The sequence below is a fragment of the Canis lupus genome, chromosome 23, assembly GCF_011100685.1.
Source record: "Canis lupus familiaris isolate Mischka breed German Shepherd chromosome 23, alternate assembly UU_Cfam_GSD_1.0, whole genome shotgun sequence".
Lineage (NCBI taxonomy): Eukaryota > Metazoa > Chordata > Mammalia > Carnivora > Canidae > Canis > Canis lupus.
In genome coordinates, this window is record NC_049244.1 from 17,248,484 (window position 1) to 17,265,997 (window position 17,514).

The window sequence follows — 17,514 nt, forward strand, 5'->3', positions numbered from 1 at the left end:
GGGATATATATGGAAGGCTACTATAACTGCAGGGCTTTTGGCTAGAAACCAGAATACATTAAAAGAATGAGCTGCACAAATATCTGGAGGTGCAACATTGATGGCAGAGGGCATAGCAAGTCCAGATATCGGAGGTAGGAGCATGCCTGCCAGATTTAAGGGGCAAGCAAGGAGGCCTGTGTGGCTGGAATCCAGTGTGTCTGGGGAAAGAGTAGGAGATGAGGATGCTACAGTCACTTGAGTGGTGTGTGTTTTGAGCAAAGGGGTGACATAATGTTTTAAAATCATACAGCTGATTGCTGTATATGAATTGACCACTGAGAGTCAAGAATGGAAGCAAGGAGATAGATAAAAGATGATGGTGATTCTTTTCCTTGATTTTTAATTCTTTGTTTACTGGCACTTAATCACTTTGGTATTTTGACACCGTGTATTAAGTGTGTGGTTTGACAAGAATTAGACCTTCCCTTCTGTCATTCTGTATTAAAAATGAAACAGTAAGTAGGGTTCTAATATGTGGGGTTTGTTCTTATTGATGCCACCTATGTCTAATTCCATACTATTTCATGCCTTAACCAATGCTGCTTGTCAATTGCATTTCTTGTTTTTTTGAGCAATCCAAATTAAAATGCCTTAAGACTTGACCACTTGATGATTCTCTGTGCATGTTTTTTTCTAGATGTTAAATGGAATTACCTGATTCTGTCCTCCTTTAAAATGCTTTCAGAAGTATTCACACATACATTCAGTTCTTTTCCTTTACTAGCATGTAGTTTTGAAACAAAATGGTGGTCAGTCAATGTTGATGTAGACTGTATCTTCTGTATTTTTAATAAGGGATACCTTCAGATTATGGTACTGTTTTCTTCATCCTTATTAGTGTTATTTCTTCTAACAACCTATCTTTGAATTCAGAACAATAGAGAACCTGTTGCAGATACTAGACTATTTATGGGGTGGCAGTGAAATGCTATCAAGCATGGTAAATTTGATAGTGGAATTTTCAATGGAATTATAATAATTCATCCACTAATTTACTTATTTTAAGACAGTTCATTAGTCTTGTTCTTGTGCTTTTAAGAAGTTCTAATTAAGAGAGTGTCATGATAATAGTGGGATCATCATTATATGCCTTTAATTATATTAAAGCAAAATTTTTGGCTTTGTATGAATATTTTTTAAAAGTTCAAAATAAAAAATAGTTAATATCCAAACTTGAAGAGAACATTTCCTTTATTATATAATATTTGTAAATTTAGTTATTTCCAGCGCCTCTCACACCAGTTTTTCTGGTTTATTTTTTTATTTTTCATTTTTTTTAAAGGTTTATTTATTCATTCTTGAGAGACACAAAGAGACAGAGAGAGAGGGAGAGACAGGCTCCCTGCAGGGAGCCTGATGTGGGACTCGATCCTGGGTCTCCAGGATCACACTCTGGGCTGAAGGCAGTGCTAAACTGCTGAGCCACCTGAGCTGCCCAGTTTTTCTGGTTTAATTTGAACATATTGCTCTTCTACTTGATATACAGAGCACAGGAGCAGGGAAATGCTTCAGGATTTCAGAAACAAAAAAGATAGTGATGTCAACCAAACAACTTTGAAGCTAAAAGATCCCCAGCTATCATAGTAAGGGACCAGGCTCCAAGCTTGCTTTTGCGGCCCACCGTTGTGTAGGGTAAAACCAAGTGTCTGAGAGTGAGGTCCTAGATAGGGGCCTCTCATGGCACCTGCTAAAGTGGTCAGACCACTTAGGTATGGCCTGGGTCAATGTGGCCCCTTCAGCCCTCTTGGCCACACTGGATGATTTTCTTTTTTAAAGATTTATTTATTTATTTGAGAGAGAGACAAAGAGAGAGGGGGTGTGTGAGTGGGGGGAGGGGCAGAGGGAGAGGAAGGGAGAGAGAAAAGCAGACTCCCTGTTGAGCAGGGAGCCGGATGCAGAGCTGGATCCCAGGACCCTGAGATCATGACCTGAGACAAAATCAAGGATCAGACGCCCAACCCTCTGAGCATCCAGGTGCCCCTGGCTGATTTTTTTTAATACTTTGAAATTTAGGATCTAAATTTATGCACAATAATATATAGTCAATGACCTGTCTCCTATTTTGGATTTCCTTTGTGCTATCATTCATGAAAAGCACAGAATGTGGTTTGCCATTAAAAAGAAATCACCTCAGCCAGGTGAATTGCTGTTAAGCACTGGGTAGCCCTACATTTATGTATCTAAGGTCACAGTTATTAACCAAACAAAGAGAAGACACTAGGGAGAGACATAGCTCAAATACAATGACTATTTTAGAACAAAAGAGTGTATTCTTTATGGTTCTCAAGTAAAGCATCTATAGGATATAGTTAGTGTTATGCTTTATGTTTATTTTTTGCTTCTTTTTCTTTCTCCTTATAAAACATTCTGGGCAATTTAAAAAATTGCTCTAGTTTTAATAAAATAGGCTCTCTTAATTCTTTCCCTACTGTTGCAGTTAATTTAGGCAATGTCAGTCTGTTACTGTTAGAATTTCTATTCAACTGAAAATGTATTATAATCTGCTGCACACATAAAGAATTACATTATAATGAGAAAAACCGAGCTAAACATAATTGTGCCTATAACAGCACTGTGACAGGAAGTGTCTCCTATAATGGTGATGATTTCCATATCAGTGATAATTTTATTGTCTGATTTGCATTGTCTTCTTCTTGCTGCCATATTGATGCACAGAATGTGTCCATCCGTTCCTAGGGGATATATAGATGCCAAAAAAAAAATCTAGTTAACTCTCTCTCCTATTCCTAGAAAAATCTTAAGTAATTAGAAAGTACAAAAGATGGCAGCAGCCAAATTGCATCCCCCAAGACTACACCCCCCCCCCCCACACACACACCCTCAACTTCCATTAATAGGTTTATGTACTTGCTGGAGGCAACTTTTGAAACTACCTTAATGGCCTCAACTCTTAGGTTAAAAACATTTAACTATCTCTGCTTTTGGCCAATGCCTACTGGGTTACAGAGGCATATTATCGTTGCTGGGTGAGCCATCTCTAATATAGATGAATGGAGTTTTACAACTTCTCATAAGTGCAAAGGGGAACGAGGAAGGGAGACATTCACTCCTACTTATGGATATATCACCAAATAGTCTCTTCAGCTCTTAGAGAAGCATCATGATGTAGGATTCTGGAGAAATGGGCAAAATAAACACATACACACACACACACACACACACACAGGAGCTACAAAACCTACTTATTACATAGGGGAATTCACCTGGCCCTTTTCTCCCTTAGATCTCAATACAGCAACCACTTACTAAGCAATGCTGTATACAAAACATTGTGCAAGGAATGGGGTGTTTGACAGGGACTAAAATAGCTCCCAGTTCAAGGAGAGAGTTGGTAATGAGTTGGGTATTTAAATATTTACAAGGAAAAACTCTGGAAATCACACTCAGGAAAATGCATCTACAGTGGTATATCATTTATGTCAAGTTCAAGAACTCTATAGATTTTTTTGAAGCAAAAACTGCTACAAGAGATTATAGAAACAGAGGTTTTTAAAACTAAAACAACTATACATTCTACATTGCTGTATCATACCTTCCATGCTTACAGAGTTTGAAGAAGCATCTCTTTCAAAATGTGAATTTCCCCTTTATCACAAGTTAAGCAAACCCCCAATTATTTATGGATGCAATTTTGGTGGTTGCAAATAACTTGATTTGCAGCCCAACTGGTTCTTGGGTATTGATTGCAAGTCAAAGCTCCTCACATCTAAAATGCTTATATCAAGACTCACAGCTTCTTCTCACTCTTCATTCAGCCAAAGAAAAATATCAGCCAAAGAAAAATATCTTACCCATGCCTGTTTTAAAAAGAAACAAAGCCTTTGCTCCAGTTTTGCTAGTTTTAGAGATTTATGGTTTCTGGCATCCAATTGCATCATGCAATAAAGAATTTTATCAACTCAAAACTGATCTCTCTTTTTTTTAAAACATTGATAGCATTGACACATTTTGAGTGTATAGTCCCTATAGGGCTATAAATCCAGTTGTGGTCTTTAGAATAGGACATTAGATGATTTATTTCAAATAAAAAAATCACAAGAAGAAGAAAGGCCTACATTATTTCTGTGTACATTTCTAACTTCCATTGAGGAAGTTGGAGGAAGAAGGATCTGTGAGCTGGGACAGAAAAAGAAGGAAAGCATGGAAGGAGTTGAATAAGCTTGGCAGGAAAGTTTTGAGCCCAGAGGGAGCCTCCTGGATTTGGTATCAGAGGCTAGCTTGGGAAGAGCTGAAGCTGGCATTGGGAGCCCCTTGAGGCTCCCACAGGAAACATTTCTTTTTTTTTTTTTTTAATTTTTATTTATTTATGATAGTCACACAGAGAGAGAGAGAGAGGCAGAGACACAGGCAGAGGGAGAAGCAGGCTCCATGCACCGGGAGCCCGACGTGGGATTCGATCCTGGGTCGCCAGGATCGTGCCCTGGGCCAAAGGCAGGCGCCAAACCACTGCGCCACCCAGGGATCCCAGGAAACATTTCTGAGAAGCACATATTCAGCAATGCCAAAGGGCATCTGAAACATTTTCCATTTTGGGATTTAAGGTAGCAGACTAGAGTAGATCCAAAAAACAGGAATGAACAATGCTCAGTCACAAAAGCAGGAAGATTTTTTTTTTTTAATTGGAGTTCAATTTGCCAACATGTAGCATAACACCCAGTGCTCATCCCATCAAGTGCCCCCCTCAGTGCCCGTCACCCAGTCACCCCAACCCCTGCCCACCTCCCTTTCCATTACCTCTTGTTCGTTTCCCAGAGTTAGGAGTCTCTCATGTTCTGTCACCCTCACTGATATTTTCACTCATTTTCTCTCCTTTCCCCTTTATTTCCTTTCACTATTTTTTATATTCCCCAAATGAATGAGACCATATAATATTTGTCCTTCTCTGATTGAAAGATGAATGGATAAAGAAGATGTGGTATATGTATACGATGGAATATTACTCAGCCATTAGAAATGGCAAATACCCACCATTTGCTTCAATGTGGATGGAACTGGAGTGTATTATGCTAAGTGAAAAAAAGCAGGAAGATTTTGAACACTGGATCGAGGACTCACCAAAGAGAACTAAAATGCCCTTTCAACTGCGTGTTAGCTTCAACAGAGCAAGAAATATCTCCCAGCATCTTGGTGAAAGCTTTAAGAAAGCACAATGAAAAAATTCTCAGGAAAAAGATAACAAGCAGAAATTGATTGGACAGTTCACATTGCACAAAATGTCTTTGATATTCTTTTCTTTCTTTCTTTCTTTTTTTTTTTTTTTTGTCTTGTTTAGTGAACAGAAACACGTGAAAACTTTCAGAGGTTAACTTCAAACTCCAGTCACTCATAACATCTTAGATTTTCTTCACCTTCCATTCAGTCCCTGTGGAGTTTTTAGAAACCTTCCCCTGGTGACTGTGGGTGTCAGTTTCATTTTCAAAAAAATATCTGAAAACAAAACAAAACAAAAAACCATGGATCTGTCTCTCTAGAGAGCATTGCTCACCACCAGAGCCTCTGCCCCCAGCTCTTTATTTTTCAGGAGACCTCACCTCTCTCCCTCCATGGCCTGGCTCTGTATGCTACCAAGTTCCCAGAGATCTGAAGAAACTAAGCCCTACTTACCCTCTGTGGTGCTGAGATTTGATAGAAGTGTTTTTTTTTTTTTAATTGATATATAGTTGACACACAATGTAACTGTAGTTTCGGTGTACAACATAGTGATTCCATAATTCCATACCTTATGCTTTGTTCATCACAAGTGTAGCTACCATCTGCCACTATACAATGCTATTACAATAACATTATACTTCCTATGCTATGCCTTTTATCCCCATGATTTATTCAGAGAGCAAATTATTATTATTATTATTATTATTATTATTATTATTATTATTGAGAGTCAGGTGGGATGACGGGGGGAATGGAGGAGAGAGAGAATCTTAAGCAGGCTCCACACCAAGTGCAGAGCCTGACATGGGGCTTGGTCTCACAACCCTAAGATTATGAGCTGAGCTGAAATCAAGAGTCAGACGCTTAACCAACTGAGGCACACCAGAGAGCAAATATAATTAAGATACTTTAAAGGAGAGTAATTTTGGCTTAATTGATCTTTTACTTAATGCTGCATTTTCTATCATTTTACACAGACCTCTGTCATTGAGCATCTTAGCACATCCGTTCTTGTTTGTCCAGTGGTGCAGATATACTTTGTCAAGGACTGAATAAATTCTGCTGCAAGCATGTAGATAGAACTATTAATGGTACTTTAGCGCAAATATTTATAATAACGTAGCAAGGATTTTAATATACGTCCTAATGAGCTTTGGGTGCTACAGAAGGAAGGAAGAAAAAAGCTGCTATAAGTTGAATTTCTCTTTCAGGAAACCTTTGAGAAGGCAAGCTTGAGTAGCAGCAGCAGTGGAGCTGCCAGCCTGAAAAGCGAACTTTCAGAAAGTGCAGACCTACCCCCTGAGGGCTTCCAGGCCCCCTGTGGTAAGGATGAAGACAGGGCCTGTGATGAAATCCTGTCGGAGGAGAACTTCAACTTGGAAAATATTGAGAAAGGTAATTCTAGTGAAATGGTGACATCATGAATACACTTGATTTTTGTCTGTTTCAAGGTTAATTTACTCTGTATTTTATTCTCCTACTCTTTTATTCATGTGCAGATATGTACTCAGAGCTAGATGATGAACTGGACATTTCGGACAACTCTAGCAGCTCCAGTTCAAGCCCTTTGAAAGAATCTACATTCAGTAAGTTTTCTTTGCTGGCCTGCGGGTTCTAGCAGGTCATGGTTTGGGAATCACACTTGGGAGTTGGGTAAACACCATCATATACTTAAGACAGAGGTTTGTTTTCCAAGTGCAGTGCTAATTAGGACAGGTTTGTCTAGCCCTCTTATGGACCCAGAGGCCAACTGGTTCTGTGGTCTTCTGATGCCTCAGGTGTCAAATGAATAGTTTCATTATTTCTACCAGCAATCCCAGCTTCTAACTGGGGAGTAGAGATAACTAATTTGGAGACACACTAAATAATCACAGGAGTAATGGAAGTGACCTCTTATGAATCTATTCTATAGGGGTTACAGACCTGGAGAAGAAATTAGTTTTGGGGTAGACTAAGTTTCATACAATTTTATTTCCAATATAAGGGATAGATTATATTTCAAACACTAAAGTAAAATAAGTATTTTAATGATCTAATACTATGAATAAATAGGATATATAAATTCGGTCCATAAGTTAATCTTGACTCTAAAGTTAAAACTGGAAAGTAAGTATTCTGGAGTATGGGATATGGAAAGGAAAAGTACATTTGGATAAAATTTAAAGATTATAAGGAAAGATAGAATTCAATTCATTCAAGAAATCTGGAACTGAAAGAAAAGATAATTTAAAATAGAATATAGAGAAAGAATAATTTTTTTAAAAGAGTAAGTTGAAGGCATATTAATTAGGATGGGTAGAAATATTCTGAAATAAAATTAGTATAAGTAATTTCCTCTCATTAATGACTATACTATGAAAATCTCATAAAATAAAGTTTAAAATGGTGTCCCTAAGGATCTAAGGAAAATCTCTAAGGAGCAAGCTTCATTTTTTGTTCCTTTCCGAACTTAATTGTCCATAAAATAGTGACTAGGTGTTCCAGATTTTCGGGGACAATCTCAGTTTCCAACATTGATCTATTTTTTCACAAATCCCTGCCTGCTAGATAAAATGCCCTGATTTGTGATTAGAAAACATGAAAGTTAAACAAGAAAAATATTCATGCATATGTAGCAAATTCTAGACACAGTTAATTACTGCCTGTTTTGAGATGAATTCAGCTTTGTATATTCTGGGTAACAGTAGTGGCGAGGGTCAGTGAGGAAGTGAGGAAGGAAAAGCTGGACCCTTCAACTTGCATGTGTAACTTGTAGTTATCCTGGCAAGGGCTTTAGGATAATTATTACATAGATATTTTATTGTACTTTATTAGCTATTAATAACAGAATTTCCTTATTTAGTTTCCTTTGGAAAAAGGACCTTAAACAATCCTGTCAAGTAAACAGTAATTTGAAACATTATATTTTAACTGATACTTTTATAAATGAAGACCATCTTCAGATTATGTAGAATTGCTCACGTGATAGAATACAGCATTTTTTAAAAGTTAGTAAATAGATAAATAAAAAATTTGCAGAGGGAAATTATCAAGATATTTTTATGTTCTTGTTTCAGGCATTTTAAAGAGAAGTTTTAGTGCCTCAGGAGGAGAAAGACAATCCCATACAAGGTATGTACACATCGAGCTCCTAGAATTCTGTAGAGCTATTATTAGTGGCTGAACTAAAACCTCATAGCCTAAAGTCACCATGGACATGTGGTAATAGAGGTTGATAGAGCCCACTCTCCCAGCACTGATTTAGTTTACCAAGTAGCATACTGGAAAGAGTACTAAGCTTGGAGCTAGGTCTAATCTAGCTTTGTGATCATTAGAGAAGCAGTTAGAGCCTCTCAGAGCTCAGGGGTGGGCTGGAGAAGTAGGTAGTGTGCTTTATGAAGTCATCTGGAGCCCCGGCTCCTTATATCTTGTTTTTCCACATCCGTGGGATATAGGGCTCATCCTCATAGCAAATGTGGCAAATTCAGACCCCATCACATCCACATCCCGGCCAGCAGGAAGTGGCAAAAGGGCAAGTGGAGACATGGTCTTTCCTTTTAAGGACATGACTCAGGCATTGTGCTCATCCCTTCTACTAACAACATATTATTGGCCAGAACTTAATCATATGAACACATCTAGCTAGCTACAAGGGAGGATGAATATAGTTGGGGGATTCTGTTTTAAAAGAAAAAAGAAACTTATTTTAGGACAACCCACAATTTCTGCAAGTTATCTCTTGGACTAAAGACTAAAATGAAACTCTTAGGTTTGGCCTTTTGCAAGTCCCTGGTGACCTTTTTGAGGGCAGTTTCCATGGCTCTGGGTGAGGGTGACAGGAGTGAAGCCTGATTGTGGTGCTTTTAGAAATTACAGAAGCAGGGATGGGAAGGAAGCTAACAGTGATCTGGGTAGTAGCTGGTGAGGGACGTTTGATGGAAGAGGGTCTTCTTTGAATCAGGATGACTGCAGGGTGAATAGGACTGAGGAGAGGCAGTCAGTGGGGAGAGAGATAAAGAGGGAAAAGAAGTTGATGGTACACAGAGTAGCTTGAACCCAGGGAGTAGGTCTGGGAAAGATGAAGGGACAGCCCTTTGTGTCTGAAGAAAGGGGGGCAGAGATAAATTACAGCAGATATAAAAGATTATACTTGGTGATTTCTGTTTATTAGATGATGTTATTAGATGATATTCACTGCGGTCAGGAGTGTGGTCAAGTAGGAAGAAGCACAATAAAGGTGGGCAGACAACTGAGCAGAGACAGGCAGACAGCCTGCCAAATAGCTCTGAGGTGAAGGCCCCAGTTGAGGCTGCGATGCCTACAAGTGCATGGGGGGTGGTGCCAATCAGTAGGCAGTGGAGCCATGGGTGATCCTGGCTGGGGAAGTGCAATATGACAAAAGGCTAAGCTGTGGTATGCTTTAGCAGTTGGGCCTTCTGGATGCTGGCAAAGGAACCCGACTCAGGTTAACTTGTGCAACAGGGAAGTTCATTAGAAGGCTCTGGGAGGCTCACATAATGAGGAACTCAGAGAATCAAACTTAGGAAGGACTAAGAGCCAGACAAGCCCCTGAAATCTGTGGAGGACACACTGTTGGTAGGCTCAGAAAGGCACTGATGCTGGGATGAAGGGGCTCCCAGTTGGTTTGTTTCATCCACGCGTCACCTTTTTCAGGATTCATTGTCTTCTGCAAGAGAGTCAGGGTGGCCTGGGTTGAATCAGGACCCAATTTACTGCATCAGGGAGAGCTAAGCTCCTTAATCGATATCCCCTCCAAGTCCATTAGGGGGTCTTTGCTGGAGGAGCAGGTTAGAGGTCCTGGGCAGCCAGAATAGAACTCTTGTCCACTTCTGGGCTCCAGGGTGCTAGGAAGATGAATTTCAGAATGAAGAACATGCATAGCAAAATCCTGAGGGGTTCATTTAGGTGGCGAAGGGGGGTTCATACAGAAAATCATTTTTTGTTTAGTCAAAGATACAGCACCACTAATTATTGAATTTTTTCCAAGTAAGGTTTAGAAAGGGTTAGCATGAAGCCTTTCAATTTCCTAATTCATTTCTAGTGTTGCTAGTAACAAAAACCCAATGAAAACCTATCAGCATAAAATACCATCTGGATCACTGAGGGAAGCATACACATTTTTTAATGGGCCAATATGCAGAGAAGTGATGGTTAGAAGTAGTGGAGAGAGCAAGGGAAAGAGAAACAGTCCCAAATCCCAAGGAGAATCAGAATGGAGGATTTGGAAGACTTGGGACTTGAATTACAAGGTCATCCAAGGAATTTCCCAGGCTTGCAGTTTCCTCCCATTTCCTACCTTCTGGCTTCTTGTCCTTAAGCCACCACCTCTGCTTGCACTTTCCACAGAGAAAACCACACATAGGAGCCTGGAGCCATGGGAGCTTTTGCTTATTTAGCTCAGCCAGTGAGGAGACAGGGCTGGGAGATGTGGCTTTGGTGCTGGGGGTCTGAAGGCATGGTACCACAGGGTAGGTTTGTCCTCCTCAACTCTGGCATCAGAGCTTCTATCTTAACCACATCATGACTTCAGTGGACTTTCGTGAGCTGATGTGGCATTTTATCCAACTGCTTGGAACAACATTTATATAGGAAAATGTCCCACATGTTCTCCTGTAAAATAATTAGCAAGCACCCTCTGGAATCTAGCTATCCCCAGATTTGTGATTATTTATAATTTTAAGAACATCACCAAAAGGCTTTTTTCCATTAGTAGATACTTTATTCAGTGAAATAAATTTGCTTAAATGTATAGAAGAAATGCAAAACAAATATTTTGGTACAAAAGTACATTATGATGTATGGATTTTACTCCTCAGTTAAAAGAATTTTATATTAAAGTGGGAATTCCCAATTAGATGAATTTAGGCATCTTGGAATTGTTAAGTAATTCTAGTCTTTTTTTCTAAAAAAGATTCATGGAAAATTGTCTTATTTGCAAGAATTCAGTTGAAGTCCAACCCTTCAGAAACAAAAGAAACATGTGTTTTATATACTTTGGAGCTTGAAATGGCTTTTAAAAGCTAGTCATTATCTAAACATTTTCTAGCAAATTGGGTAAACTGGAATCAACAGAAAAGAGAAGTTCAATCTGAAACTCATTGAAAAGGAATATTACAGAGTGCAATTACATTAACCCCTTTAACTTGTGGTTACTGACCAAGTCAACAGGTGGAAAATGGAAATTGGCCCAAATGTTGAGCTTGATGGATCAGAAGGTGCATAGGTAAATAAGACCTGAGCTAAAATAACATTTGAAAGCTGTGCCATGTGTGGTACCGTGTGACACCCCATCAGGGAACACAGATTAGTTTAAGACGAGCTCTCTTCCCTCAAGGAACTCAGAGTGTAACAGGGCAATAAGGGCAGACTTCAGGAGAGAAGAGATGAAAAAAGACATCCTATGATTCATGCCAAATGAGGGGAGAGGAGATTAATGACTTTTTAATTCCTTCCAAGTAATCCCCAGAGCTTCTCTAAATTAAAAGAAGACAACTCTAAAATGTATTTATAATTCTCTAAATTAAAAGTCATTAAATCTAAAGATATTTGCAATCTAACTTGTTTAGGAACTTTCTGGGTTTCTTGGTTTACCTATGTGAAATGTGAAGCCATCCTGCAAAATTTTTAGAGGCTAAATGAGAAGTTAGAATCTAAAAGAAAAGAGCAAAGTGACATAATAGAAAATATTTAGATGCTAAAATAGAAGTTAGAACCTAAAACAAGATAGCAAAGCTAGGAAATAGAATAAAAATAAATAGAAAATCAAGCCTGAGAAATTTTTGGCTTTTCTGTATACATAAAAAGTAGGGAACCAGTTATATTGAGACCGGGGGCAGCTCTCCTCTTTGGGGTGCCTTAATTGGCTCTTAAAATAAGAGAATTAATCTCACTGAGAAAAAGCCCACAGGTAAGTACATGTTTGACCTGAGCATATTTACTAGAGCTTAGAATTCAAATTTGGTTTTGGCTAAAATTGTTCAGAGAGGAAACTTAAGCATAAATTCTGAACTTTTGTCACCCTAGATATCAAGGGCCAGATTTTAAGCCAGTTGTCTGCTAAAGAACCAAAGTACCTCCCTAATAACTTGGCATAGACTTGCAAATGGAACTAGGAAGGGCAGCTTCTGCTCTCCTCAGAGAAATACTGGTATCAAGGCTGGTGAGAGGAAACATCCTATTAGAACTGGAAGGCATCCTGGTGATCCAAGACATTACTAGATGATGAAATGTTTTCCAGGCTCAACTCTTAGAAGTAATTGTTCCTTCTATGAACTACTTAGCAGAAATGACATGAAACCAGCCAATAATTCCTTTGGGCCCCTTTCCTTGCAAAACTCCTCCCCAGAATCTCAGGCCTCCATCCCCAAATCACCAAAAGTACTAAAAGCCAAACTGAAAGCTGAGGTGCCAGATCAGTAAAGAGAACCCCATTCCTCAGCTCTGGAACTATAGCCATTCACAAAGCAGAGGTGAGTCTCCAAATCTCCATTTCCAAGTCTCTAGACATGATATCTCCCCAACCAAGTTGCCATCCATGTAGCCATTCCCAGAGTTTTCTTGACCCCCCAGAAAATCTGGAGATGTCAAGTGTAGCATTTTTTTACATTCTACAGAAGTAGACCTTGGGAGCTTCTATTTGACCTACATTTCCTAACAATAAACAGGTTATTCATACTATATGTATAGTCACATAGTATAATTTTCTTTTAGGCTTTTGACTTACTAGAATGGACATTTGACTTTACATCTTCATTCTTTGTATGTTATTGAAGAGTCATTAAGAGGAGTGTCACTTGGGTTACTCTTACAGATGTTTATCAATCTGAGTGTCACCAAGTAGCTGCCTTAATTGCAATAGAATCATTCTACTAAAGGCTGACCAGTTAGCTCTCTGAGGATGTAGAACCATGAGATAACTGGAATTGACTAACAATAAGTTCCACCTAGTAAGTAACGAAAGGCAGACAAAAATGAATTTTATGGCATATTTTTAAATAAAATGCTTTTAACAAATGCTCACAAGTCATGTGATAGTCTATTTGAATGACTTTTTGAATGAAAATGTGAGAAGTTTTAACAGTTTCAATGAGGTATAATTCCCACAAAATAAATTGCACGTATTTAAAATGTAAATTTGGATACATTTTGAATATTTATGTTCCTATGCAATAACAATAGGATAGTGAACATATTCACCTGAAAGTGTCCTCATATCTGTCTGTACCTTCACTTATGTTCCTAACTCTCCCCCACCAGGCAATCATTAATCTGCTTGTTGTACTCTAGATTACTCAGCATTTTAGAATTTCATCTAAATGACATTATACAGTACATACTCTTATTTGTCTGGTTTCTTTTAAGCAGAATAATTATTTGGAGATTTGTCCATATTGTTTTCATATTAATAGTTCATTCCTTTTTATTGTGAAGCAGTAGTCCATTGTATGGATTTATCATGGTTTGTTTTCTATTCATGTGTTAATGGACTTTTGAGTGCCAGTACTTGGCTATTACAGATAAAGCTGTGATGAGCATTTGTGTCTTTCCATGGATACATATTTTTAAAAATCTTGGGTTGAGAGGTCTGGGTGGCTCAGTAGATTGAGCAACTGACTCTTGATTTTGGCTCAGGTCATGATCCCAGGATCTGAGATCGAGCTGCACATGTGGCTCTGCGCTCAGTGTGGAGCCTGCTTGAGATTCTCTCTCTTCCTCTCCCTCTGGCCCTCCCCACCATGCTCTCTCCGTTTCTCTCTCTCTCTCTCTCTTTCTCAAATAAATAAATCTTTAAAAAATATAAATAAATACATAAATTTAGGGTAAATACCTAAAAGTGAAATGACTGGAACATATGGCAGATGTGTGCTTAACTTTCTAAAAAACTACCAAACTGTTTTTAAGAGTGGTTATACCATTTTTCCATTCCTAGTTTTAGAGATTTGAACTCCACATATATATTGAGAAAGGTTGAAGTGCATGATAGTGTTTGTGGAAATCATCTTTTATTTTGATGTGTACATCTGTGAAATCATAAGGAGTAAGAGAGAAAGAAGAATTCACTTTTCATAGCCATCTGTCACAAAATACTATCTCTTTTGATATAATCATATTAAATGAATATCCTTATTGTTGCTGTTTGATGTTTTGTGGACATTGATGGAGTTAGTCAAGAGCTGGATTAGTAAGAAATAAACCAAAAAAATCAATAATTAGGATTTCCTTTGAAATTTCTAACTTTAATCATTTTCAGTGATCTAAATGATCTAAAATCTCTTGCCTCCATTGCTACTTTTCAGGAAAGAATTAAGAATGGGATTGACTTTTACCAGTTTCTAATCTGGATTTTATAGTCTCAGTACATTGATAGATGCTTCTAATCCAGTGAATTATAACATTTTATTTCAATTTACAAATAAATTATCCTATATAGTGGAACTTGAGAATGCATTCAGGGGCTTCAACCTCATTAATTATTTCATACATTCAGTCCTACTAAGCTTTGGCCATTGTATTATGGCTTTCTTAAGACCATTCATTTTTTCAATTAATATTTATTTTTGTGTATTGGCACATACCAGATGATACCTGATCCATCTTTGCATTTCTCAGGGTGCAGTGATTGCACACAGGTGCCAGCCCACAAATACTTGTTAATTAATAGGTGAATAACTGTTAGCATAAATTCTATATCTTTCATTGAAATAGGACTAAAATCCCACCTACTGACTTGAACCTATAAGCCTTTGCCATAGCCACAGCTTTAGGCCTCATTGTTTTTTTAAAGATTTTGTTGCTCAGGCAACAAGATTTCTCCATGCCTGCTTGCATCTTGTTGCCAAGGCAACAGGGTATAGTTAGCAGGTTGGTTTGAGGCATCGGATGTTTGCAGTATTGGAGATGCCTGTGGTTCACAACTTCTTTGATATATCAGGGTATGCATAATTGTATTCAAGGATGTGATCTGACTCTAGTTTTTGAGTCACATCAAAGGTGAATCTGGATGTTTGAGATTATCCAGCATCATATATGTAACCAAAAAGACCTTTGTGTAACCTCAGGACCTACAGATCTTGCCTCCTTTTAGCAGAAGTTTGGCTTATTTTGACCTGTGGGTATTCAATACTTCACCTTTTCATAACCCACATCTAGTTTTACTTAAATTAAATAACTACTGCTTGATCGCTACTTGCCAGAATCAACCTAGACTATCTGCCTATGTCACAATCAAGCAGTCTTACAGAAATGATTTGTTACCAGTAAGACTGCTTTATTCCTTTTTTGTGCAAGTTTTAAACTTATGTGGCTAATTGCTTGTTTGTTTCTAGCTGTTATTGGAGTAGGAGTGGAGAGCCACAGGGGCACTATTCTCCTTTCCTGGAGTGACATCATCTCTGTTAACATTATTGATAGGTGACAGGAGAACTCAACCCTGCATAATGTTGTTCTTTCACACAGGACATGTTTATGAATGTCGCTACTTGAAAGAGACTTCCAAGAAGTAAAGTGCTAGTTAGCTCAGATGGTGTGATTACCATAGCCTCAAAAGGCATTGTTTTAATACAGTAAGTCATCCCTTTCATTTCATAATGTTAAATATTTCTCCTTTTTTACCAACATCAGCTAGTACTAATACATTTTGCAACTGAACTAAATTATGTAATGCACCTCCCATACATGTGAAAATATTTCCTTGATTCAGAATATATTCAAAAGAATTTTACAAGATATAAAATTCTAGAACTCTGTCTCCCTCATGGCCAGGACTCCTCTGACACAATAAGTATCCAAGTAATTTACCCTGCATTCAGTGAAAAGTTGATTTAAAAAATTGCAAAGCCTAATACTTTCAGTCTTCACCTTACCTATAATTGGTTTGGGGTAGAAATTGTAGGCTAACACCCAAATCCAGTTCAGTTTCTGCTTTGGCTTATAAAATCTGGATGAAATCATCCCAGATCTAAAGAGAGTTAGAAGGGATGACCTTTCAAAATCCTTTGAAACCTTCCATTCCCCTGAAATTCTGTTTCATCAGCCTGAAGTTCTATTAATTACTTCCCATTTCAGAAGTTTCAGAGGACACAAGCTTCATTATATGAAGCCTTTTCACCAGGAAACATTTCTGGAATGTTCTCTCTATGTTAAATTATTTCTGTCTGTTTTCCAGCTTATGCAATCATGAGAAACTATCTTTTGCAGCCATAATGCTCTATTGGACATAAGCACTCAATCCAGTTCAGTCTAGAGGCAGACTTCCCTCAGGCTCTGCATAATTTCAATCTTTTGTCCCATCTGTGGCCCCAGCATTCATATAGTTAAATGGTGTCACTTCTAGCTACAATGAGTCTGTTCTATTTGGAAATTTCAGATGACTATTCTTTCTTAGGATCCAGGATATAATCTCCAGAGAAATTAACAGTTTTTCTTCCATACCTCTACAAGCTTGTAAGTTCCAAGGCTAGGGACTATTTCTTTTCACCACCTTTTCTCTATTGTCTGGCATAGTTTCTCCACATAGTAGGCCCTTAATAAATATTGTCTGAATGAATGTGTGATGGTTAGGTTAAAGATCCCCTAAAGTTCATTCAAGAGGAATTTAGAATTATATTAAGGAGTGGCAAAGTTGGCAGCAGCTCAGCATTGTCAGGATAGTCTGTTTCATGTACATCTCTAGCCCATTTTTTAATTTGTAAAAATGTTTGAAATTTTGGATTCTCCAGGACACCTGGAATAGTCATCTACTTAATTCGGCATATGAGTGGTTATCAGCTATCAAAAGTACCTATAACCTTAGGAGTAAAAGATCTCCATGAGTTACATTATAATTCACCGTTTAAGATATAAGATAGGCCAAGAGTTATTGCAGGCTTAGCAGCTATGTGGCATGACCGTTAGCCTCGGTCATAATGTTTATGAAGACAGTGACCAACATCTTCCAGAAAAGAGGTTGGCATGCACTATTGAATATGGAGTTCACTGGCCACATGTGAATCTTGAACAGTTGAAATGAAATGTAGCTAGCGTGACTGAGGAATGACTTGTTTAATTTCATTTTACTATTGATTTAAATATGAAACAATGTCGAATATCTCACTAATTTTTATAGTTAGTGCCTGCTGAAATGATAATATTTTCGATATATTTGGTTAAATAAAATATGTTCTTAAAATTAATATCACTTTTTTGGTTCTACTTTTTAAAAATATGGCTCCCAGAAAATGTAAACGTATGTTCATGGTTTGCATTATATTTCTGTGCTAGACCTGACTAGAAGGCTAAGGCACAGGGTTACTCACTTCCATG

The 17,514-nt window shown here is 38.0% G+C and overlaps 1 protein-coding gene across 10 annotated transcripts in view; it reads left to right on the forward strand.

Moving 5' to 3' along the window:
- Positions 1-17,514, forward strand: part of NEK10 (NIMA related kinase 10) — a 228,214-nt gene that overhangs the window by 160,310 nt on the left and 50,390 nt on the right. For all 10 annotated transcript variants that reach the window (XR_005376940.1, XM_038570664.1, XM_038570669.1 and 7 more), the window contains 3 exons: positions 6,426-6,609; positions 6,714-6,800; positions 8,271-8,325. Coding sequence is in view for 9 of the 10 variants with exons in the window: in XM_038570664.1 (XP_038426592.1) it covers positions 6,426-6,609; positions 6,714-6,800; positions 8,271-8,325 (326 nt within the window). In the remaining variant the exon portion in view is untranslated. The remainder of the gene's footprint in view (positions 1-6,425; positions 6,610-6,713; positions 6,801-8,270; positions 8,326-17,514) is intronic.